At 38.5% G+C, this 24,660-nt stretch overlaps 1 protein-coding gene across 3 annotated transcripts in view; it reads right to left on the bottom strand.

Moving 5' to 3' along the window:
• The window catches only part of EMB (embigin), a 61,467-nt gene extending 37,663 nt beyond the window's left edge, over positions 1–23,804 (bottom strand). For 2 of the 3 annotated variants that reach the window (XM_054684374.2, XM_016953332.4), the window contains exons 1-2: positions 21,564–22,420; positions 8,714–8,797 (exon numbers count right to left, since the gene is read on the bottom strand). In XM_054684374.2, coding sequence (XP_054540349.1) covers positions 8,714–8,797; positions 21,564–21,675 — 196 coding nt within the window. In that variant the 5' untranslated portion in view covers positions 21,676–22,420. Of the gene's footprint in view, positions 1–8,713; positions 8,798–21,563; positions 22,421–23,476; positions 23,510–23,714 lie in introns of those variants that run through there. The other variant, XM_054684375.2, reaches the window with a different exon arrangement.
• Between the last annotated feature and the right edge of the window lie 856 nt (positions 23,805–24,660).

Raw genomic sequence — 24,660 nt, 5'->3', positions numbered from 1 at the left:
TACACTGTATGACATCGGGGGAGGAGGGCAGAAAGAGAAGTCTGCCATGCTCACCACTGTAAACGAGGCTTTCAATAAATTTTTATTGAAGTGGTTGTAGCTCCCGGAATATAGTACTTAAAACATGAATCACTTCTTTAGACAGATAAGGCACTTTCCCTTAGACTGAAGGTTCAAGCATATTAAAATTCTGCCTCATGATTTATATGAGGAATTCTAGGTGGAAAGTACTTTACGGGATATGCAAGAAATGCATAAGAAGTTCTTGTCTCACACAGTTGACTCATCCATTGGCCAAAACAAATTTGTTTAGTACTTTTATATGCTATATGTGATATAGAGGGGATTTAAAATTACTAATCTAGCAGGGGACATATAACTCAAACACAAATATCTACAATTAAGTTTAACTACAACAGATACTGAAAATAAAATGAGATCTAAATCACAGACGGCAATAGTACAAAAACATTAATTTTCCCCAAAATAAATCTACAGAGTGGGTGAAGAATCAGTCAAATTCCAAGAGTATTTTTTACAGAACCCAATTTTAAGAAATGCAACCATCAAAAAGTGGGCAAAGGATATGAACAGACACTTCTCAAAAGAAGACATTTATGCAGCCAAAAGACACATGAAAAATGCTCATCATCACTGGCCATCAGAGAAATGCAAATCAAAACCACAATGAGATACCATCTCATACCAGTTAGAATGGCCATCATTAAAAAGTCAAGAAACAACAGGTGCTGGAGAGGATGTGGAGAAATAGGAACACTTTTACACTGTTGGTGGGACTGTAAACTAGTTCAACCATTGTGGAAGTCAGTGTGGCGATTCCTCAGGGATCTAGAACTAGAAATACCATTTGACCCAGCCATCCCATTACTGGGTATATACCCAAAGGATTATCAATCATGCTTCTATAAAGATACATGCACACGTATGTTTATTGTGGCACTATTCACAAGAGCAAAGACTTGGAACCAACCCAAATATCCAACAATGATAGACTGGATTAAGAAAATGTGGCACATATACACCATGGAATACTATGCAGCCATAAAAAAGGATGAGTTCATGTCCTTTGTAGGGACGTGGATGAAGCTGGAAACCATCATTCTCAGCAAACCATCTCAAGGACAAAAAACCAAACACCACATGTTCTCACTCATAGGTGGGAACTGAACAATGAGAACACATGGACACAGGAAGGGGAACATCACACACCGGGGCCCGCTGTGGGGTGGGGGGAGGGGGGAGGGATAGCATTAGGAGATATACCTAATGTTAAATGACGAGTTAATGGGTGCAGCACACCAACATGGCACATGTATACATATGTAACAAAACTGCACGTTGTGCACATGTACCCTAAAACTTAAAGTATAATTAAAAAAAAGAAGTGCATGTGAAAGAATGAAAGTCCAAGAAAGAAAATCTGTTTTTTTAAAAAGAACAGATAAAAAGATGTTTCTAAAAATAATACTAACATGTTAATCATGCCATAAAATACCAAGAAATTAATGAAATAAAATAGGCAAAACTTTTTAGACTGCAAGCAAAAATCTATTAGTGAATCAGGAAATCAATTTAATAGTTATCAACAGATTTGTTTTTTAATGGATTGGAGTAAAAGAGAAATTATCAGAGTATAACAAGCCTATTAGGTGTAGGTGTTATTCGATGAATATTTTGTTTCGTATGTGTGTGAACATGCAGTTGGTGCATCAGGTTGCAAAGTAAAATGTACTTCTTACTTTGGGAAGTACTTTAATAACTTTGTAAAACAATGTAACAGTAGAGAAACAGAACAGAGTTTGGGAACTGAAATATGATTAGAGTGCTATTTCAAAGCTATCAGGAAAAGGAGAACTATTCAGTTAAGAGAGTTGAGACGCTGGCTAACAGTACAAAATAATAACCATAAAATTAGTTCCTTCTCACACACAAAACATAAAACTATATCATAAATGGGTTAAAAAGTGAAAGGTGGAAAAGTATGCAAATAATAGGAGGAAATATAATGAAACTTCTTCACAACTAAAAAACACCACATAAAAGTTTAAAGTGGGAAAAAATATTCGCAACTTCTATAAAAAGTAAAAATTCAGTATCCAAAATTTATGCCTACCTCATTTAAATTAATTCAAAAAATAAAATATAAGCCTAGTACATGGGTCAGGGAAAGGGGCCAACTGTCAAGATGTTTTGAAGGCCAATCTGGAAGTATATGTTAAAATAAAGATGTGCATAATTTCTAACTGAGCAACTCTACTTTGTGGTATTTATCCTAGAGAAACATTCACAATTATGCCCAGAGAGATATATGTAGGGTATCCCTTGCTACATGGTTTATAACAAAAAAATATATTAGCCAACTAGGGTCCATTAGGAAAAAAATGTCTAAGTAAGCTGGTGTATTTACACTGTGCATACAAATTAAAAAAAAATAAAAGCTAGATTCATATGCAATATGACTAGATCTCCAAAAACTAATGTTGAATAACAAAAATCAATTTTCAGAATACATATGGACTAATAGCACTAAAACTAAAGAAAACAAACAATACTAGTTTTTATGGATGCACACATGCACACACACACATACACAGCATGGGAAAGAAACACATTGAACAGCGTATACCATTGGAAAAGAGGAGAAGAGAAGAGAGACAGAAATGGTGGGTAATTCAATGAGACTTGAAACTCATCAGTCACATTTTTTATTTCACCTCCTGAAGTTCTATTTGGATATTTTTTGAACCTGCTTTGTCTTTTTAAAAAACAGTATAATATTCATTCTCATGTTTTTGATATTTATTTCTCTACCTAGTATTTCTATAATCTGAGGCTCTGGAATGTCTAATCCTACTGCTCCTTAGCTCTGTTAGGGACTGTGTGCTTGTTTTTTGTATTTTTGTTTTGTGACATGTTGAGACATGTAACAGCAGGGATTATGTCACCAGGATGGACAATGCATTCTTCCACAGAGGGTTTTTCATTGCTTTCCTGTGGAAGTACTACCTGCCAGGGTCATTTTTGTGTTATTTCTCAGCTCGGAGGCTCCTGTACAGTATAATGCAGGTAATGTAAATTTGCAATTTAAACTGTGTTGAGGACAGGCCCACGTCTTTAAATAATAAGGGAAATCTTTGGGGATTTGCAGGTTTAAAAAAATTATTTTTATTCATATTATTTTTAACTGGCAGGAAACACTGGGAATCTTTTGGTTTAAATGCCTAAAAAAACTTTAAAAGAAAGAAGCCAACTTGTCATCTTGTGCTGTCGGCTGATTTTCTTCCCTAAATCAAACCTTTCCCTATATTTACAGCCTAGGAAGGATAGTTTTCTGCAGGTTTTCAGTTCCAACTCTCCTCCTTGCATGAACTCAAGGCCTTGTTTTTTATATTTTTGTAGCTCTTAAAACTCAAATATCTTGGCAACAAACACAGGAAACCTAACACAATATCAGTTAACGGGTTTCATGCCCTGATCACCAATTTTGATCAGTAGAAACTTCTTTACTTTTGTGTACATTGCTATATATTTAAAAGAATGTTTACTGTATTTTAGATACTCGTAGGTGTGGCAGGAGGGTTTTCAGATTTTCTAATTTACTCTAATGCTGAAAATAATGTTTAATATTTTCAAAACAACTCATTTTTACTTACAGAATTAAAAATTAACAAAAATACAGTAAATACATATCGGAGAAGCAGGAACATATGCACTTCTCTGATATGTGCTTTATTGAAGATGGGATCTTGACTCCATTCTTAGAGAGAGGAAGGATTTGAACACCAGTAGGAGGGAGGGAAGAGACAGGTCCCACTTACAGAGTGTGAGGTCCTGTGCCTGTGATTCAGCACCATCATCTAACTTTATGGTGAGATTCTTTACTAAATGTTAATCACAAGATTATTAAATCATGTGTATTCCCAAGATAAGGGGATGGGAAACATGCAGGACTCTCATTTTTAATGTATAGAACAGTGGGGATAATTTTCAAATGGGGAAAATTTTGTACCCCAGGGAATGTTTGACAATATCTGGAGACATATCCAGCTGTCATAACTTAGCAGGTGTCACTCACATCTAGTGGGTAATGGCTAGGAATGGTGTTAAACAACCTACAATTCTGCAAACAACCTCCTATAACCAAGAATCATCCAGCCCCAAACATCAATACTTCTGTTAATATAAACAAAAACAAAAAAACCTGATATTAAAAAAACAAAAGTTGATGGCAGCCACTGCCACTTGTGTTGCTATGGGTAGATCCCTCTTCCATCTTCACTTTCTCTGACTCTCTATGAATGGTAGGTCTCAGTTTTTTTCTCTGTGCATCAACAGTCTACATATCAAGTTTGATGAGTACCACTGAAAAAATATCCTAACATTTGCAGCATTGGAGTCATGCTAGAATCTTTTCTGCAATAAAGTATTTTCACTTCTTTTCTTCTTCTCAATCTTCTCAATCACCTGCCCCTAGAATCTGAGTGGTCCTAACCTAGACCTCTTGCTGGCCGAGATTTAGACAATGTGGTTGTTTTTCCTTATCTTGACTAATCTTCCCGAATCTTACATTGTGCCTTAATTTGCACATCTGCATCTCTAATGTCTGCCTATATTATCTCCTTGGCTCACAAGGACCTTCTGGGAGAGCTGCTCACATCTCAACATGTAAATAAAATGTGCCATTGGGTCAACACAGGAGAAGTGATTCCAACGTTAACAAGTTGGTCAAGGAAACTGTCAGCTGTTTATTTTTATTTCAGTCTCTTCTGTTAAACTATAACACACTGATTGAGCAACTAAACACTAATATGCAGAGAGGAAAAAAACAAAAATAAAAATATATTGTGGTAATACAAACAATACAATGAATTCCAAATACTATGGACATTGGAAAATTAAGTACAGTGATATAAAAATAGTCCATTACCAAAAGATCTGTTTTAAAACCTCTGAGAGCAGAAAAAATACTTTTAGTTTCAGTCAAGTCAATTACTTTCACAAATTTATGATTAAGCAAGTGCAATTTCTTTATTTCTGGGGGGGGCAGGGGAGATGGACTCTTGCTCTGTCACCCAGGCTGGAGTGCAGTGGCACAATCTCGGCTTGCTGCAACCTCCGCCTCCCAGGTTCAAGTGATTCTCCTGCCTCAGCCTCCCAGGTAGAAGGGAATATAGGTGCCCGCCACCACACTTGGCTAATTTTTGTATTTTTGGCAGAGACGGGGTTTTGCTATGTTGGCCAGGCTGGTCTCGAACTCCTGGCCTCAGGTGATCTGCCTGCCTCGGCCTCCCAAAGTGCTGGGATTGCAGGCAGCAAATGCAACTTCTAAAGCAATAGCTTTATTACTAAATAAACCTAGAAATAGCAATAAACCTAGAAAATAGCTTTATTTTCATTGTTTACTACATCATTTCAAAACTAATGTCATTCTTCTAAAAATAAATATACTTGATTTAATAATGCTGTTAAAAGAAACAAGTAACTGGGCATTATGCCCAGAAAGAAAGGCTGCAAAGCATAATGGCTAATAGCACAGACTGGGCACCAAGCTGCCTGCATTTAAAACCATAAGCTCCAACTCAGGAACTATGATCCTGGTCAGTTCACTTCGCCTCTTTGTGCCTCTCTTTCCTCACCTGCAAATTACAAATAGTAATAGTACCCACCTCATTGAGCTGTTATAAGAATTAAGTTACTTAGAAATACAAACATGGTACATAGTCAACATCATGAGTTTGTTAATAATTAGCAATATTTTAAAAATATTAAATAAGTAAGCTTTTATGAATCAAAAGCCATGTTTTCATTCTCCCAGGCACAAGAATCCATATGTTTTCCAGTCTCGAGAATCTTTGGATAAGTATGTATGTCAAGAGCCAGACCAAAATCTTTCTGGTCCAAAATTTACAATTAACGTATTGTATTTGAATCTCTCTACAAGATACATTTTATCCTAACAGAGAGATTAACTTCGACAATGGCCAGAGGGAAAGAGAAAATAATAAGTAACAACATAGAAATGTTATAAGTATTGATTCTAGACAACAATGAATAATGATAAAATCGATACTGATACGTATCAATGTTATGAAAATATGAAAACACTCCATTTACAAATAGTAGGTTAAAAATCTTAACAGCAGTAAAAAGAAAGTCTATGGTTCATAAGGTAAAAATTGATAATCAGGAATTGGAGTTATCTTGTCATTTTCAACTAAATTAGAGTCCAGAGACCCAGTAAAAAAGAAAAAAAAAAAAAAAAAAAAAAAAAAACACTTGGGACACAAAGCACCTGCCCGGGGCTAATACTGCAAGCTAGCTGCTGAAATGACCTGGTATAACTTTAAGACCAGTTTTACCTAGCAGCTTCTGAAACAAACCACCATGACTCTAAGACTAATTTACCCACCACCATCACTCACCAGTCAGAACTTGTTAGCTCCCAAAAACTTTGCTAGTGCTAATGAGTTTTCTTCCAAAACAATATATAACATTTCTCTCTAATAAAACCTCTAAACTTCTCTTTGGTTTTCAGTCATACTGAAGACCATTCCACTCTCTGTGTATGCCCTGAACTCCAATTCTGTTCTACCAAATAAAACATTTTGTTTAGAGATTCATCTTGATATTTTTATTTTACATTGACACTAAAAATTATAAATATATCTTCAAATTTAAATTCTGTAGTTCAGCAAAGGTAGTTTCTAAGACCAAACTTTTTGATGGGAAGGCACTAGAGCAACAACCTACATGGAAATGTAACCATTCAGTGCCCAACTCTGAGATCTAATGTTTCTAAATTAATGACAAATCTTTTGTCAAAAACAAATCCAAAGTTAAATGAAGACATTATTATTATTATTATATTATTATTATTATTATTTGACAGAGTCTCACTCTGTCCCCCAGGCTGGAGTGCAGTGGCTCAACTTCGGCTCACTGAAACCTCCAACTCCTGGGTTCAAGTGATTCTCCTGCCTCAGCCTCCCAAGTAGCTGGGACTACAGGTGTCCACAACCATCCCCAGCTAATTTTTGTATTTGTAGTAGAGACAGGGTTTTGCCATGTTGGCCAGGCTGGTCTTGAACTCCTGACCTCAAGTGATCCACCCACCTTGGCCTCTCAAAGTGCTGGGATTACAGATGTGAGCCACCCTGCCCAGACTGAAGACATTATTTTTAAAAAGACTATTGCAATAGAGAAAAAGCTCCAAACTTAAGATCTGCAAGCATCCCAAAAGTAAACAGAAAAGGCTATTTTTTAATATGGTGAGGGATAAGCAGTAAAGCAGGAACTTTTTTAGGGAAACTGGGCAAATGAAACAGTGTACACAGACAGCATGATTGGGCTGCAGTCAGCCAATTCTCAAGATGTTCTTCATTTTAATGCTTGCTCAGTCTTAGGGCAAGCCACGTTTCAGGGGTCTGTAAAGAAGAAAAAAGACAGACTAAAGTTTAATCAAGCCAAGGCAGAGGTAAGTAATGGATAATTGCAAACAATTAGTCTCTTTATAACAGTGGGAATACAGCTTTAAATAGCACTATTTAGAATAAAAGGAGTTAAACTCTCCAAACAGGTTAAGTAAGTAAATAACCAGCCTGATAACAATTAAAAAGTCCATTTTTTGCTCCTGCCCTGAGCATTGACCGTTTCGTTTCCAGGCCCCAGCTGTACTGGTTGAGTAAGCGGTGCCCTGCTGCCAACATTGCCAGGCTGGTTAAAGAATGTGCAAATTGCTTTCTCACATGAGTCTCTTAAAGAAACATTTCATCTTAACAGAGGCAACCAACAACTACTACTTGCAAAAAGTAAAAGAACATAGGAAAGTTATAATAATTATTTTTTACAAGAATGAACTCCATACATTGGAATGGGGACATTTGGGAACAAACAAAAGCTGCACAAAGTCAAAAAATGCTCCCCCAAAAAGCTCAATGCAAACATTCCATTGTTATCAGATTGGGAAACACACAGCTGCACACACACACACACATGCACACACACCTTCTATTCATATTAGAAACAGAGGAACAGTTCATAAGACTAGAGGACAGTTAAACACCAGATGTGTATTTGGAAAAATCTAACTATTGATTTAATAATAGGTTTGTGATGTTTTAAATTCTAATTATACAATTTTAATATTGTTCCTAAAACAGATTAATGACTCTTAGGAATTTAAAAGACTTAAGATTACTCTGGAAACATGGAATCCAAAACTGTGAAAGAAAAAGCAGAGAAAGCAGGGCTGGGTTTAATTTTGGAGTTCCTTGCTTGCTTCTCCTTAGCACAGTGACTCATTTGATATCATCTTTAATTTCTCTGGCTAAAGGTTTTCCAACAGATACACAAATTCTCTTCTTGACCTAGAGTTATGTAATGGATGTGCCAGCAAGAATTAATGAAAACATAAGAGTATCTGCAAATCAAAATTGATTCTCCCTTTTCTCAGGTATCCATTTTCTGGGGAGCCATTCTTAGCCTTGGCATGTCTGGTATATTTTCCTCCTTTGTGCGCCCCCAGTAAAACGTCCTCACCACATTAGATTCCCAGCTCACTACTGGTATGTTTTCCCACCAGGCCAGGAACAGGGATTACCACTTCACAAAGCAAAAAGCAGTAGCTTTGTTTAAGAAAAATTGCTTAAACCCTTTTTTTCGAATTGCATTATTTGAAACATGATACATTTACCAGTCAGTGATATGTTATGACTCTCCAAGGAAAAGTTATTTGCCATTATTTCTTCTCTGAGAGGTGGACTTGTAAAAGGCGAATCTATAAGAGAAAGAACACATGATTACACACTCTTATCAAGAGTAAATGACTATCTAAAAACTACTTTGAAACAGCTAAAACACTGTTGTGAACTATTAATGAAAAGCTGTTTTCAGGAAGCTCAAAGTCTCATATATTTCAAAGACATTTAGAGATATATTAGGCTATTAAATGTGAAAAAAATTCTGATTTTTTTTCTTTTTTAACCTAAAAATCCCTACTGACTTACATCAGATGGCTTTTTTTAAATAACACCTTCCATTTTTATTCTACTATTATAGTTTCTTTACAAAACATAAATAAACTGAAGATACCAAGGAATCAGATGAGAGAGCCAGAAAATGGAAAGATATGAAAAGGCAGAGAGAGAAGATGAAAGAAGAGCGACAGGCAGACCTTAATAAAGAGAATTAAAAAAACAAAATAGATAGCATTGGGCACCAGGGAACAGAGAAGATAAAATGGCTGACGGGCCAGTTTGGGTTGCTATTTGTTTTCTAGCTACGGTTACCAAGAGGCATGCCCTCTAACACCTGACTTTCAGTTTCCTCTGCCTCTGTCACTTCTCTCTCCTTTTGAAAACTTTCATTAAAGAAACAAGGTTTCTATTTCCACCTCTCTCACTCTCCTCGAAGTTACTTTATTTATTTTATTTTATTTTTATTTTTTTTTGAGATGGGAGTCTCACTCTGTTGCCCAGGCTGGAGTGCAGGGGCATGGTCGCGGATCTCTGCAACCTCAGCCTCCCCGGTTCAAGCAATTCTCCTGCCTCAGCCTCCCGAGTAGCTGGGACTACAGGCTCCCGCCACCACGCCCAGCTAATTTTTGTGTTTTTAGTAGAGATGGGGTTTCACCATGTTGGCCAGGATGGTCTCAATCTCTTAACCTTGTGATCTGCCCGCCTCGGCCTCCCGAAGTACTGGGATTACAGGCATAAGCCACCACACCTGGCCAACAACATGGCCTACTGTTCCTTTTATTTTAGAGTACCAGACCTTACCTTCCAGGAAACTACTCAAATATATCAAAGAAGTCAGAGAAGGGGGAAAAAAGGCTTATTATTGTAAACTTGGCTGCATTATTTAAATTAAATCCCATTCAATTTAAATGAAACCTGAGCCATTTTTATTACACTTTTAAAAAATAATCTGCTCAGAAAGTTATTTCTAGTACAAGATTAGATTTCCAGTTCTTTCATTTTCTTATATGTAAAAGTTAGTGATCACTTTTGTTACTTTAGCTTTAGAACATTGCTTTTACAATATCGCCTAGTAAAATAACGTACCTAGCAGAACCTAACTCTCCAATAGGCTGTGTTCCAAAGGTTTAATCACTTCTAAAACAGCTTTAGAAGTTTAATGCACTTTCTAAACCACCATGGCACATGTATACCTACGTAACAAACCTGCACATTCTGCACATGTATCTCAGAACTTATAATAATTTTTAAAAAAAGAAAAAAAGTCCTTAAATAACATATTAAATCAGACTACCCTCTCACAATGATTATATAGGAAAATATGTCCTGAGTTTCTCACTGGGCTATCAAGTATACAAAACCTTTCCTCCAGTCACATCTAGTATTCATTCATTCATTCATTCATTCACTCATTCATTCATATTCGTACACATATTCTCCCATTCTCCCTCTCCTCCCATCACCCTTCTTCTCTGTCTTTTCACCCCTTTTCTCTCTTCCTCTTCCCTCCCACCCTCCCCAACTCTTTTTTTTTCTCTCTCTCTCTCTCTCTCACACACACACACACACAAACACACATATACACACTGCTTAAAAGAAAGGCTCCCATAAATTTTATTTTCCTAATGAAAATTCCTTGTTTCCATTCTTGGGGCTAGCATACTTAGAGGTTATATTGAAGACAAAATATTTCAGGAGGATCAAGGCAGATGCTATTCACTTATGGACAGGAAGCCAGGCGGGGGTGGATGAGAAGGAAACCGCTATTCTATTATATCATCTGTTCTGTGAAGCCTGCAAAACGTAAGCTTTGATATCTTTGCTTTCCTCCCCAGGGATACCCCACTGTACAGCAGAATACAATCTTAAGGGTTCTTATTATACTCTTTATCCCTGAAACAAGCCCATAACCTTTTTGAGATTTCCAGCATCATTTATTATTATGGTTCACAGTATCAGTAACAATAAGAGTGACATAAACTAAAGAAAAAATGCTTTCTGTCATTCTTATTCCTATTCCACTTAAGTAAGTGAATATACACAGTATCTCATGCCCACTTGGTACTGATGGAGAATATGAAGCTGGGCAAACTTGGTCCTTAAAGGGCTATGTGGATCATAATAGTAGGGGTTTGGGCCCATAATTTGAGATTGAGAGTCATTAAAATTTCGAGCAGCACCCGTTAATGCATAGTATATAACTATGCATTAATATATAACTGTATATATAGTTACAGTTATAGTCAGTATATAACTGACTATAGCCAGTATATTTTATACAAATCGGCACATGAGCTAGAGTATGAAGCCTGAGCCTGGAGGTGGAAGGAGGGCGAAGATAATTCTAGGAAGATGAGCTCCAATGCTGGGGCTATTCTCCCTTACTGATCACTAGGACTTGTCATGGATGGGCTCAACAGGGACCTGTGTTAGAACAAGGAGAGAAAATGAGTCTAAGTTTGGCTTTGGCAGAATCTAAGCTGATGACAGTTGAAGGATAGGAAAGGAAGGAAACACCAAGTTTCCAGAGGTAGGGAAGTCTGGGTATTTCCAGAATATACTAGCTGTTGAGGCCATTTACAATTGCTGGCTCACATATTAAAAATACAATCAGACATCCATAAACCAAACAACACCAGTACCTTAACTTCATATTCCCTTTAAGGCATTAATCTTGGTCAAGCTTCAGGTTCCACGGAAAAAGTGCCAAGTGCAAAAGAACACGTGTAACTGCTGTGTGACTTTTGCCTTGGGAAAAGTCCCTTAAAGAGGCAATATACAGAAATGCCTTAAGTGGAAAAGCAGGGCAACCTACAGAAGGTATTAGGACAGTAAAAGAAGTTCTTTGTTTAGGCAAGATTTTTTTTAACCAAAAAAGTGAGAATGTAAACCTTATTGCTTTCAGTTGGAGGACAGCTGGCAGGAGGCTGATTCAGCTAACATTGGGGTTTAAAGGAAATTGGCAGGAGACTCAGGCAGATGTGGTTTGAATACTTCCCTAAAAGGATTAGGCTGAGTCACAAAAAGAAGTATAAAATGGAGAGGAAGGAATTTGGGGTCTTAATCCAAATTCTGTCACTGACTGTTACTTAGGGTTTCCAAACGCCATATGCCCAGCTCAGTGCTTTGAAAATATGTCTCCACTGTAAACCTCATCTGATAGGGAAAAAAAATGAGGATCAGAAAAGTTGTATAAATATGAGTGATGATGCCAAGATCATAACATGCATTTCTCAAGTTATCAAACTCACCCTTTCTTAATCATTGCTGGAAAATTTCCATATAGCATTCTTTTACAGGTAGAGACAAAAATATCAACATGAAAGAGTAACATCAAATAGTTGCTCAAGAGATTAAAAGACTTTTTTCTCTCTTTGCAGGGCAGTTGAGGCATAAGACTGCTGCATCAAAGAAGTGAGTAACATCTTAATTTTCACCTGTTATAATTTTCTGTGAAATAGCAAAATGGTCTCTACTTAAATGTTTTTCACATATTATATTTTAAAATGTGTTGCTAGAAGGGCATATAATTTATTCTATTAACACTTTCAAGTGAAATAAACATGCTATAATTCTACTTAAAGGTATTAAGGTAACATTTTCACATATCTCATTTTGAGGACTTCATTTAATTGAAGTAAGTTGGGAAGAAAAATAAGTAACACTAGAAAACTGCATTGGGTCTTAAGATTTGCTTTTTTAAATCAGGAAATAAATGCAACTACATCTCTGATTAAGAATAAACATTCTCTCTAAAGCCCCCAAAATCCCTTTATTATATGTTAAAATCTTGGAAGGTCTGAATTTCATTAAGAAAAAAGTGTAAGAAGCAACTACTATTAGAATAAATATTATTCTTTATCTTTCTCATGTCTATACTGATTGCTATCAACATGCAGTACTTCATTTTAACATTCTGATATACAGCATTATAAATGTGCAACCCAATTACAGAAACACTGATAGGAATGAATATTACATATTATTCATAAAATAGAGATTTGGAAATAAGAATATATTTCTTCATGGAAGCAATATTATATATAACCATGTGATCCCATGCCAAATTGTAAAGGCCACTTAAGCCATGATATGGTTAAAACTTAGCTTTAAAATACCTAATTACTAAGTAAAATACTGATTATACACAACACATGGAGAATTATGGGTTTTAGGAGCAGAGTAGCCCTATCCCCTGTCCATAAATGCAGCAGAAAGAGGAAAAAGGAAATAAGGCATCTCTGAGTCCTGGAAATTATACTCCAGAGATATTCATCCAAACAAGTAAAAAAAAAAAAAAAAAAAGCTTGTCAAAAAATTCTAGTTATCAGGGCCAGGCGCGGTGGCTCACGCTTCTAATCTCAGCACTTTGGGAGGCTGAGGCAGGCAGATCATGAGGTCAGGAGTTTGAGACCAGCCTGGCCAGCATGGTGAAACCCCATCTCTACTAAAAATACAAAAAATTAGCCAGGCATGGTGGCATGCGCCTGTGGTCCCAGCAACTTGGGAGGCTGAGACAGGAGAATTGCTTGAACCCGGCAGTCGGAGGTTGCAGTGAGCTGAGATCGCATCACTGCACTCCAGCCTGGATGACAGAGTGAGACTCTGTCTCCAAAAAAAAAAAAACAAAAAAATTATAGTAATCCTGATGGGAACATTTATAAGTCAGACTTTCTAAGTCAGAGACAGATAATACTCCACACTGAGAACTCTTGAACTCTTGATATTTTCTGCACAGTATGGAAGCTATTGGACAAGAAGCCTTTACAGACAAGGTTTTTTTTTTTAAGGCCTACTGAGAAGTACAATGCACACTTTTACCAGTCTTGTAAAACTATTTTAAAAACCAGATGGTATAGGAATGGAAATAAATAGATCTTTTTAAAAAAATATAATTTTGGCAATAATATACATTTCAAAGGGCAATGTAAAAATTCTGTTTCAAATCACCTCTACATGGGTCACTAAGATACTTTAACAGTAACTTATGCCAAATAAAAACTTATTAAAAAATAAAACCCCGAAAGTTAATAACTAAGATTTCTATTCTTTCTAAAGACTGTAGATTTGTTAAATGTTTCAATTGTTAGTCTATTCGATAAGAGTTGGGATTTTGTTCAGTGGCTCTCAACTGAGGGTAGTTTTGCCCCACAGGAGACATTTGGCAATGTCTGAAAACATTTTGCTTGTCACAATTGGGGGAAGATTACTACATTTATTTAGTAGGTTATATAAGTTTCCGTAACAAATTACCACAAATTAGGTGTCATAACAAATGACTACAAATTTGGTGGCAAAAACAACAAAACTGTATTCTTTCACAGTTCTGGAGGCCAGGAGTCTGAAATCAAGGTGTTAGCAGGACCTTCCTCCTCTGAACTCTTGAGTGAAGAATCCTTCCTTGCCTCTGCCTAGCATCTGGGAGTTGCTGGCAACCTTGGCATTCCTTGGCTGGTGGTAGCTGCATTAGTCCAATATCTGCCTCTGTCTTTACATGATCATCCTCCCTCTGTATATGTCTCTGTCTCTGTTCAAATCTCCTTCTCCTTTTTTTATAAAGACCACAGTCATTAGGTTTAGGGCTTACTCTAATTTAGTATGACCTTATTTTAGTTCATTACATCTGCAAAGACCCTACTCCCAAATAAGGTCACTTTCACAGGTACCCAAGATCAGGGATTAAACATATCTTTTTGGGGTGTACAATTCACCCACCACATATGTAGAGGCCAGGGATACTGCTAAACATTTTAGGATAACAGCTTGCCACGACAAAGAATTATCCAGCGGAAAATGCCAACAGTACCAAAGTTGAAAACCTTGATTTTGAACAGATACATCAGCAATACTGATTCTTCAATGTGATCATTCTTAATAATCTTCCAATGGCCCTGTGGCCCTAAATTCCTGTTCTGCATAGTTTAGGTGCGGACATTTTTAAAGTGTGAACATTTTTTGCCACCCTTCCCTCCCAAGAACACCCTCCTGCCAGGGGCCTATTTTGAGGACTTTTTATGAAGAAAAACCACATGCTGGATGGACGCTGAAATGCAAACCAGGAAAACAGTTATAGCTATTAGCTATCTCATTGCTTTTGGCTAAGTTACAAAAGCACTTTGGGCTTCAAGATCAATCAAACGAGGTATCTAAATTCCCTTTCAGGTTCTCAGAAGTATATAATTGCAAGGCTATTAAAAGCTTCTGGTTTGGGATTAGGGACACATTAGCACAATAACCTCAATAACTTCAAAAATGCCAGGAAAATGCTATTTTCAAAGAAAAGAATAACAACTCATTAAAGGTAACATTCATAATTTCTATTCTAACATTATTTGAGATGTTCTATGTTTAAATAGCAGCAATTTTTATTAGGAGTAGAGTTTATTTTTAGCAAAGTGTTGTGAGGTTTGTTCTCCTACATCAGCATATATGTCATAAGTTATTAATTTCTAACGTTCACCTTATATTGTGCAATATGTGAGACCAGCTGTACAAAGTTAATGTGAAAAGATCACACTTTAGAACAAATAGCCTCAACACATGTGATTTGTTTCTGTTGGAGGGCATATACACCTTTGGAAAATGATACCTAAGAACATTAACAGATTTCTCAACTACTGTTTTAGTTTAATGCCTCGGTAAACTGAAGCTTTCTCAGGTAAACTAATTATTTTTGTTTCTTTTCAAACAATCTCAAAGTAGCAGAAACATTTCAAGAACAGAACATTTTCCCCTCTGAACCATGTAAGAGTAAGTTTCTGACCTGATGCTTCATGCCCCACTAAAACATTACCATCTATTTCCTACAAAGGACATTCCCCATACCATCACAATACAACCATTAAAATCAAGAAATGAATATATATGAAGCACCATCTCATCCCCACACCCCATCTAAGTTTCAAAAAAAAGTCCCTATAATGCACTTGGTAGCAAAAGGTTCCAGCTCAGAATCACACATTGCCATTGGCTATCACTTCTCTCTAATGTGGCTTCACTCTGGACCTGTGACAGTCTCTTCTGACTTTTCCATAACCTTGACACTTTTTAAAATTCCAAGACAGTTCTGCTCTAATATGATTATATTTGAGGTAGGCATCTTTGGCAGGAAGATCACAGAAGTGATGCTGTGCTCTTCTCACCAGATCATCTCAGATGGCACACCATTTTTTTGGTCTTTGATCATTTGATCAAAGTGCTGTCTGCCAAGCTTCTCCACTATAAAGTTACTCTTTTTCCCTTGATATTAGTAAGCATATTCTGAAGAGTTACTTTGAATCTTTAGTACTTTGTACCCCATCAAAGTTTTCATTGATTTATTTCTTAATTTGCTTCAGTTGGTACTCATGAATCCCCATATTATTAAATGGGTTACAATCCACTAATATTATTATTTATTTTGATGCTCAATTTTGTCCCAGATTTGTCCAGTGGGAACCCCTTCATATTGGCTCCTGTATCTTTTTGACATGACTCATTATCCTTTGAGCACTCCATTGCTTTCTGGCACAAGATGTTCTAGGCTTATCTGCTACTTTCCCACACTAGCCCTGAAATCAGCCATTTCTCCAAGAAGCCTTGGTTACTATTAGTAAAGAATGGTATTTAGAACCCAAGATCTGGGTGCTAAGTATACTCATCACTACTGGAAATCACTGCTAAGAATACATGTGCACATATTCATATACACATACAACTTATAATGTATATCAGATACACTTATGTATATGATATGCATGATACGTATTCATCATACATATATTTACACATATACTTGTTTAAAGCTATATACCTATATAGACTTAAGTAAAGAGATAAGGATTTAATGTCATGGATTCCCATGGATACTGCCAACTGCAATCCAACACCACAGGGTTCATTCTACTTTTTCTCTATCTTTATTTCATTCTTCTCTAGTGAAAAACCTAGATCCTATTATCTTTCCTAGATTTAATTATTTGATCCATCACCCTGTATACTGCTAAACTGTCATTGCTACTGCCACACCTGTCCCCACAGAGATGTCTCCTTACCCACTGAGGCTCCAACCTCCATCGCTGGTCTGACCCTCCTACATGCTTTCCTCCACATCTTGTTTGGGATCAAACATCACCCATCTGCTGCTCCTGCACAAAAGCCTTGTTAACTTGCTCAACGCTGGGATCCTGTGTCAAGCTGCCCGCTGCAGGAGCACCCATTCACTGTGCTCAGGCCCTAATACTCCACACCAGGCTGCCCTCCTGCCTGATGCCATCCTTACCAGGGTCAGCCTCAGATATCCTGATCTGGGCCCCTTGGGCTCCACCCACTTAGTGAGGATGTCTCCTTGCTCTTCCCCACCAAATAACTATAAGACCTATGGAGGGAAAGATGAGAGGGAGGAGGGAAGGGAACGAGGGTAACAGAAGATGAGGAAGAGTCAGTTGCCCTAATTCTTAACAAATGTTTTAAACATATAATTTTTTTGTGATGATAAATTTAGGGTAAAAATGGTCATGCATCAGAAACATCACTATTAAAAGTAGGCTTAGGCTGGGCACAGTAGCTCTCGCCTATAATCCCAACACTTTGGGAGGCTGAGGCAGGAAGATCGCTTGAGCCTAGGAGTTCAAGGCCAGCCTAGGCAACCTAGTGAAACCCCATCTCTACAAAAAATACAAAAATTAGCCGGGTGTGGTGGCATATGCCTGTAGTCCCAGCCATGTGGGAGGCTGAAGTGGGAGGATCTCTTGAGCCCAGAAGGTCAAGGCTGCCCTGAGCCATGAGTGTGCCTCAGTCCTCCAGCCTGAGTGACAGAGTGAGACCATGTCTCAAAAATTAAATGAATGAATGAATGAATAAATAAATAAAGGTAGGCTTATGGTTCATCTGTTCCATTTAAACAGATTTTGGTCTTTGATCATTTGATCAAAGTGCTGTCTGCCAAGCTTCTCCACCATAAAGTTACTCTTTTTCCCTTGATATTAATGAGCACATTCTGAAGAGTTACTTTGAATCTTTAATACTTTGTACCCCATCAAACTTTTCATTGACTCCTTTTTAAATTTACATCAGTGGGTACTCATGAATTCCCATATTATTAAATGAGTTGCAATCCACTAATATCATTATTTATTTGATGCTCAATTTGTCCCAGATCTGTCCAGTGGGAACCCCTTTAAATGTCCTTAAAGGTAAAAACTGCTAGCATGTTCTACTGAGATATGGACTAACAATGTCAGACATATGTGGGTGCTTGAATAGTATTTGCTTCAAAAATATTTATTACTAGAAAGCTGCTGTGTTTGGGGTGAGAGGTTAGTAGGGAAGGGGGTTCATAAAGGGAATGCAAAAGCCACGTCCTCTGGAAGTTAAAAGGATCATTTTAAATGATTCTACTGCAAACATTTTTCAAAAGATAAACATGACCCATTTCTCCAATTTGTGTCATGTAATAGTAATAATAATGATATTTAAATACTCCCACTGATATATCCTTTACAAAGATATATTATATGTCTTATTTAATCAAAAAACCTTAAAAGAGTCCCTGTACCTAATTTTATTCCAGGACTCAAACTGTGTCAGCATGTCATTCAGTGCAAATCAGACATTTAGATGCATAGGCTATGCTGTCAGTAGTTCTGAACTTCCATAGACATTTCCAATTAGCTCGGAGAGACAACTGGATATTGTGTTTAAGCACTGTGTTTAAGAAAACAAGCACTGGATGGACTAATGCCAAATTTCCTGCTCTGCTGCTTAACTAAGTATGTGTAATTACTTGGGCAATTAAGCAATTACTTGGGCAATTACTTAAGCCAAGCCCCAATTTCTTCATCTTGAGCCCAGAAGGTCAAGGCTGCAGTGAGCCGTGAATGTGCCTCTGCCCTCCAGCCTGAGCGACAGAGTGAGAATTCCCCAGGAGTGCAGAGGTTCTCAGAACTGCAATACTCTGAGATGAATTTTGAAAGGTGAATCAGGGATAGAAGAATTGGGGATACCCAGAAGAGAGAAAAATGTTCTAGACAATTCTTTTTTCTTTTTTCAGCTGGAACTAAAAAAATGCTAACTCATCGGGCTAGACATTTATAACTATTCTTATTATTAAAATTTGACTCAAAGTCTTAGGTTAACAGATAACCTGTGCCCAAGTATGTAGGCCTATACATCTAGGTCAAAAATATCCAGTAAACCTCACAATATCCTTTGGCAAAGAGAAAAATGAATTTCGCAGAGATCAATACCGAATCTAGAAAACAAGCTGAGAGTGCCTGACAATTTTTAATTCTGGCTTAAATTCGATGCTAACTTCATAACTTTTGTCTTGTACATTATTCCACAATTTTAGCTTACGTGGAGCTAAAAGAGCAGAACTTATACCATATACGTAGAGCGACATCCCCTCCCCCATTCATCTTACTGATTTACACCTTCATTTATTCCACTTTCATTTGTTTCCTACCTTTTTTTTTTTTTTTTTCCTTTAGAGATCTTCTCTGCATATCAACTTAACCCTGATGCCTATGGAATAAGTATTTACCTAACAGTGCACTGTCTAGGCCATATCATTTTAAAGCTGTGGTTTTTAACCAGCTTAAAATCACATTTAAAGCTACATGGAGAGCTGATGAAACTCCTTAATGCCCACACTGAATCCCAAGCCAAATGAACCAGAGTTTTGCGGGAAAAGATCCAGGTATCAGGATTTTTCAAGCTCTCTGGTGATTCTGACATACAGTCAAGTAGAGAATCAAAGTTCTACAATGAATCCAGAATGCACTGGTTCTCAGAACTGCAATACTCTGAGGTGAACCAGGGATAGAAGAATTGGAGATATTCAGAAGGGGGAAAAATGTCCTGGACAATTCTGTTTCTTTTTCTTTCTTTTTTTTTTTGAGACAGTTTTGCACTGTCACCCAGGCTGGAGCTTAGTGGCACCATCACCATCATAGCTCACTGCAGCCTCAAACTTTGGACTGAAGCAATCTTTCTGCCTTGGCATCCCAAGCACCTGGGACTACTGGTGTACATCACCACAACCGCACTTTTAATTTTTTTTTTTTTTAATAAAGAAGGGACCTTGCTATGTTGCCCAAGGTGGTCTTGAACTCCTGGATTCCAGCCATCCTCCCACCTTAGCGCCCAAAAGTGCTGGGATTACAGGCCTGGACAATTCTTTATAAGTGGTATTATGGAAAAGAGATGTGGCACAAGGAAATCTGCGAAGCAACCCAAGATGTTCTGTCCAAGTTGTTAACAACTAGACGTTTTAAAAGGCATTTATAAAAATTAATAGTCTTACCTTTTGATTATTCTTCCTTCTCTATGGTGTGTTACAAAAATTCCATATATTACAAGCCCATGAAAATAAATTCCCATGAGAGTTTGAAAACTTTTTGCAGAATAATGTCCCAATTTTAGTTACTGGTGGCCAATATTTACCAGCTTGAGAGGTGGTCTTTTATTACCCTTACTGGCTGCTAACATTTATGACACAGAAACTTGCAATAGGTTGGATGGAATCCTTTCAATATGAAAAGTAATTATAAACAAGTGAAGGTAGAATGGCAACTTTCGTGTTGGCTTTGTTAATGTTTTGCACGTAATCCCTCTGTCAAAGTGTCTTAAACAATAAAACAACAAGCAAAAATCTCACACATACACACACACACATGCACACATACATTTTGTTTTCAAAGACCACGGTGTAAAATGAAGATACACACACGTTATCCTGTAAGTTGTGGATCTTTGGTTGGCTAGTTGGTTATGATGTTTTTTCCCCTACTCAGCTCTAAAAAAACATCCTCGGCAAGGTGAGGTGGCTCATGCCTGTAATCCCAGCACTTTGGGAGGCCGAAGCGGGCGGATCACCTGAGGTTGGGAGTTCGAGACCAGACTGATCAATGTGGAGAAGCCCAGTCTCTACTAAAAATATAAAATTAGCCGGGCGTGGTGGCGCATGCCTGTAATCCCAGCTACTCTGGAGGCTGACAGAGGAGAATCGCTTGAACCCGGGAGGAGGAGGTTGCGGTGAGCCGAGATCACGCCATTGCACTCCAGCCTGGGCAACAAGAGTAAAACTCCGTCTCAAAAAAAAAAAAAAAATCCTCAAAGCCAACCCACCTGCCAAGAGGAGGGAAGGAGGTGATAATCGAGCCTTACTCTCGAATCAAGAAAAGGGAGTAGGCCTTGGGGAAATGTGGCTTTCAAAATTCATGCCACATTTGCCCAAGCCAAGTCGCTAGCTGGTCCCTGCAACCACCCACACACCCCACTGCCTTCTTCCTAGGAAAAACCAGACTCTGCCCTGTTACCTACGCGCCCGACTCGCGGGGCGCTGTTTGTTCAAGACTCGCCCCAAAGAGCGCAGGAACGCGAGCCGCAGCAGTTCCAGGGTTCAGCTTAGGTGACACAAACGTAGCCAATGGGAGGCCGCCGCCGACTCTCCCACCCGCCCTTACCAGCATCCCCGCGCCTCTCCCCGCCACCCTTGCCCGGCGCGCCGGCGATGCCCTCTGCCCGCGGGGACCGAGCCTCGCGCGCCCTCCGCCCTCCCTACCCTGGACCCTGTACCCATCACACCTGGGGCACTGCCGTCCGCCGAGCTTGGGCGCGCGGCAGCGAGAAGGCACTGGAGGAGGAGCAGCCGGGACGTACGCGCCCTGGCCTCCAGCAGGCCGGGGAGGGCGCGCATGGCGCCAGAGGGTCCGCCTGGGTCCTCGTGGAGACTGCTCCCTCAGCTCGCCGCCGCGGGTGTCCAGAGTCCCTGCGCACACTCGCAGGTGGCCCGGCGCTCGCAGGCAGTGCCGCGGGTAGGACGCTGAAGAAAAGGCGGAATGGGAGGGGCCCGGCCGCCTTGCCCCACTCCCCCGAGACGCTCTTACCGCGCCCGGCCCTCCATCAATTATGCAGCCCTCAGCCGGCTGCTGGCGTTCCCGGATGTGCGGTGCTGCTTCCCGGCTGCAGCCTCTCCGGCCTCCGCCCTCTCGGCTCTAGCAGGTCGGGAGAGAGCTTGGGCAGGTGATGTCTAGCCAATCTCGTGGGGAGAGGTTGAAACTCTGCCTACAGACTGGCCTTTGCACTTCACCTGAGGCAGGTTTCACTAATTTGCTTTGATGGGACAGATGAGAGACACTTTTCTCCTCCCGGACCCCGGACATCTTTGGGCTTTCTTACGAGGGAGGCTTATTTTTGCGCAGGTGTAAGGTTTTATCCAGCTGCCAGACAACTTGTGTTAATCTTTCTTTGCTTTGCCTACCAATCACACACATTCTCTCTTCTAGTCTCTGAAGGCTTAACTGATTTTCTCCGGATGAAGGTTTTAGAGTCCCAAGGCCCCATACCGTGTCTGATTTTACTTTATTTTTGTTTGTTAAGCCTAACAGCTTCTGAGGAGCCACCTAGAGCTCAAGAAGCAAAAGCTACTGCGAGTAGATACTATGTAAACTGCACAAGACATTGACCTTTGTTAAATCCGAACACTCTTTAAGATAATGCTCTTACCCACAAGGCTGTAGCTTGGAATATTCAGTGCTCTGAACCAAATTAAATAAATTAGTGCTTTATCCGGGAGGGGAGGAGAAATCTATATTGTAACATTGAAACACATTGATTTGATTTCTCTCCAGGATGTTATAACGCATTAAAAGATATTTTAAAAATTTTTCACGAGCTTTGTTTCCTCTCCCTTTATTTTTTTGAAGTTCAGCTTTCACATTCGTAAATTCAAAATATATCAGCGTTAAAAAAAAAAAGGATTGGAAATAACATGAGACAAATTTTGAAAATTGAGCTATTTAACAAAACCTGTGTTTATTCCAGGCAGGAATGGTTAATTTGTAATTGGTACGTATTACTAAAACACGTCTGTTTCTGGTTTAGTATTATATGCGCAAAACTTTGGAAACAGAATGTAGATTCTTCAAATTGGCAGTGAGATAATATGAATAATACAATTCATTCAACAATATTATCTACCAGGTGCCAATCTACCATTGTGTTCAAAAGAGGCTAGATAGGCACACATGCACAAATGCACGCATGCACACATGTACACACACACACACACACACACACAAATTAGACAACTTTATCTGTGAATGACAAATCTCAGAAAAGCCTCTTCTCAGAAAATTATGGTCAAAATGATTACAATCTTTTGAATGAAACTTTAAAAGATGCCTTCAAGGACTAAATCTTATACACTGTTGACCCTCTGAGGGCATTGACTGGGCTTGCTAAACCCAAATTGCCTAATCAATGGCTGCTACATCACACCTCTTTCTTTCAACCCTGCATCTGGTCTCAGGACTAACTGCACACATTTCCCTATAATTAGGTAGAGTGTCAACAGTAAGCACTTCTCACCTCAAACTAAACTCTGACTGACTTTTCCCAGTTAGTCTCATAAAATCCTTAGACACAAATTCACCCTTCTTAAAGAAACATTTTTTTCAGTTGAATCAGCCTATTTATGACCAGAAAAACTTACTTACCCAAGTTGATGCTGATCCCCACTGTTGCTTTTGCTGTTGGAACAAAAAAGTTGAGAAAGAAATATAATTCTCATTTTGCTAAGCATTTTGAAAGTCTTTTCATCACTGTTCCTGTTCTATTTTTAGATATTTGATATTTCCAGCCTTATGTACATTCCACTTTTTCAAATGCTCCATATCCTTTAAAACCAGCTTATTGACTGCCTTCCCCATATAACTTTTTCTATCCCTGATTCACCTTTCAAAATTCATCTCAGAGTATTGCAGTTCTGAGAACCTCTGCACTCCTGGGGAATTCTCACTCTGTCGCTCAGGCTGGAGGGCAGAGGCACATTCACGGCTCACTGCAGCCTTGACCTTCTGGGCCCAAGACGAAGAAATTGGGGATTGGCTTAAGTAATTGCCCAAGTAAATGCTTAAGTAATTGCCCAAGTAATTGCCCAAGTAATTACACATACTTAGTTAAGCAGCAGAGCAGGAAATTTGGCATTGGTCCATCCAGTGCTTGTTTTCTTAAACACAGTGCTTAAACACAATATCCAGTTGTCTCTCCGAGCTAATTGGAAATGTCTATGGAAGTTCAGAACTACTGACAGCATAGCCTATGCATCTAAATGTCTGATTTGCACTGAATGACATGCTGACACAGTTTGAGTCCTGGAATAAAATTAGGTACAGGGACTCTTTTAAGGTTTTTTGATTAAATAAGACATATAATATATCTTTGTAAAGGATATATCAGTGGGAGTATTTAAATATCATTATTATTACTATTACATGACACAAATTGGAGAAATGGGTCATGTTTATCTTTTGAAAAATGTTTGCAGTAGAATCATTTAAAATGATCCTTTCAACTTCCAGAGGACGTGGCTTTTGCATTCCCTTTATGAACCCCCTTCCCTACTAACCTCTCACCCCAAACACAGCAGCTTTCTAGTAATAAATATTTTTGAAGCAAATACTATTCAAGCACCCACATATGTCTGACATTGTTAGTCCATATCTCAGTAGAACATGCTAGCAGTTTTTACCTTTAAGGACATTTAAAGGGGTTCCCACTGGACAAATCTGGGACAAATTGAGCATCAAATAAATAATAATATTAGTGGATTGCAACTCAGGGATAGAAGAATTGGGGATACCCAGAAGAGAGAAAAATGTTCTAGACAATTCTTTTTTCT

The sequence above is a fragment of the Pan troglodytes genome, chromosome 4, assembly GCF_028858775.2.
Source record: "Pan troglodytes isolate AG18354 chromosome 4, NHGRI_mPanTro3-v2.0_pri, whole genome shotgun sequence".
Classification (NCBI taxonomy): domain Eukaryota; kingdom Metazoa; phylum Chordata; class Mammalia; order Primates; family Hominidae; genus Pan; species Pan troglodytes.
The sequence above is the reverse complement of the archived record's forward strand: the minus strand, read 5'-3'. Positions and strand labels throughout refer to the sequence as shown.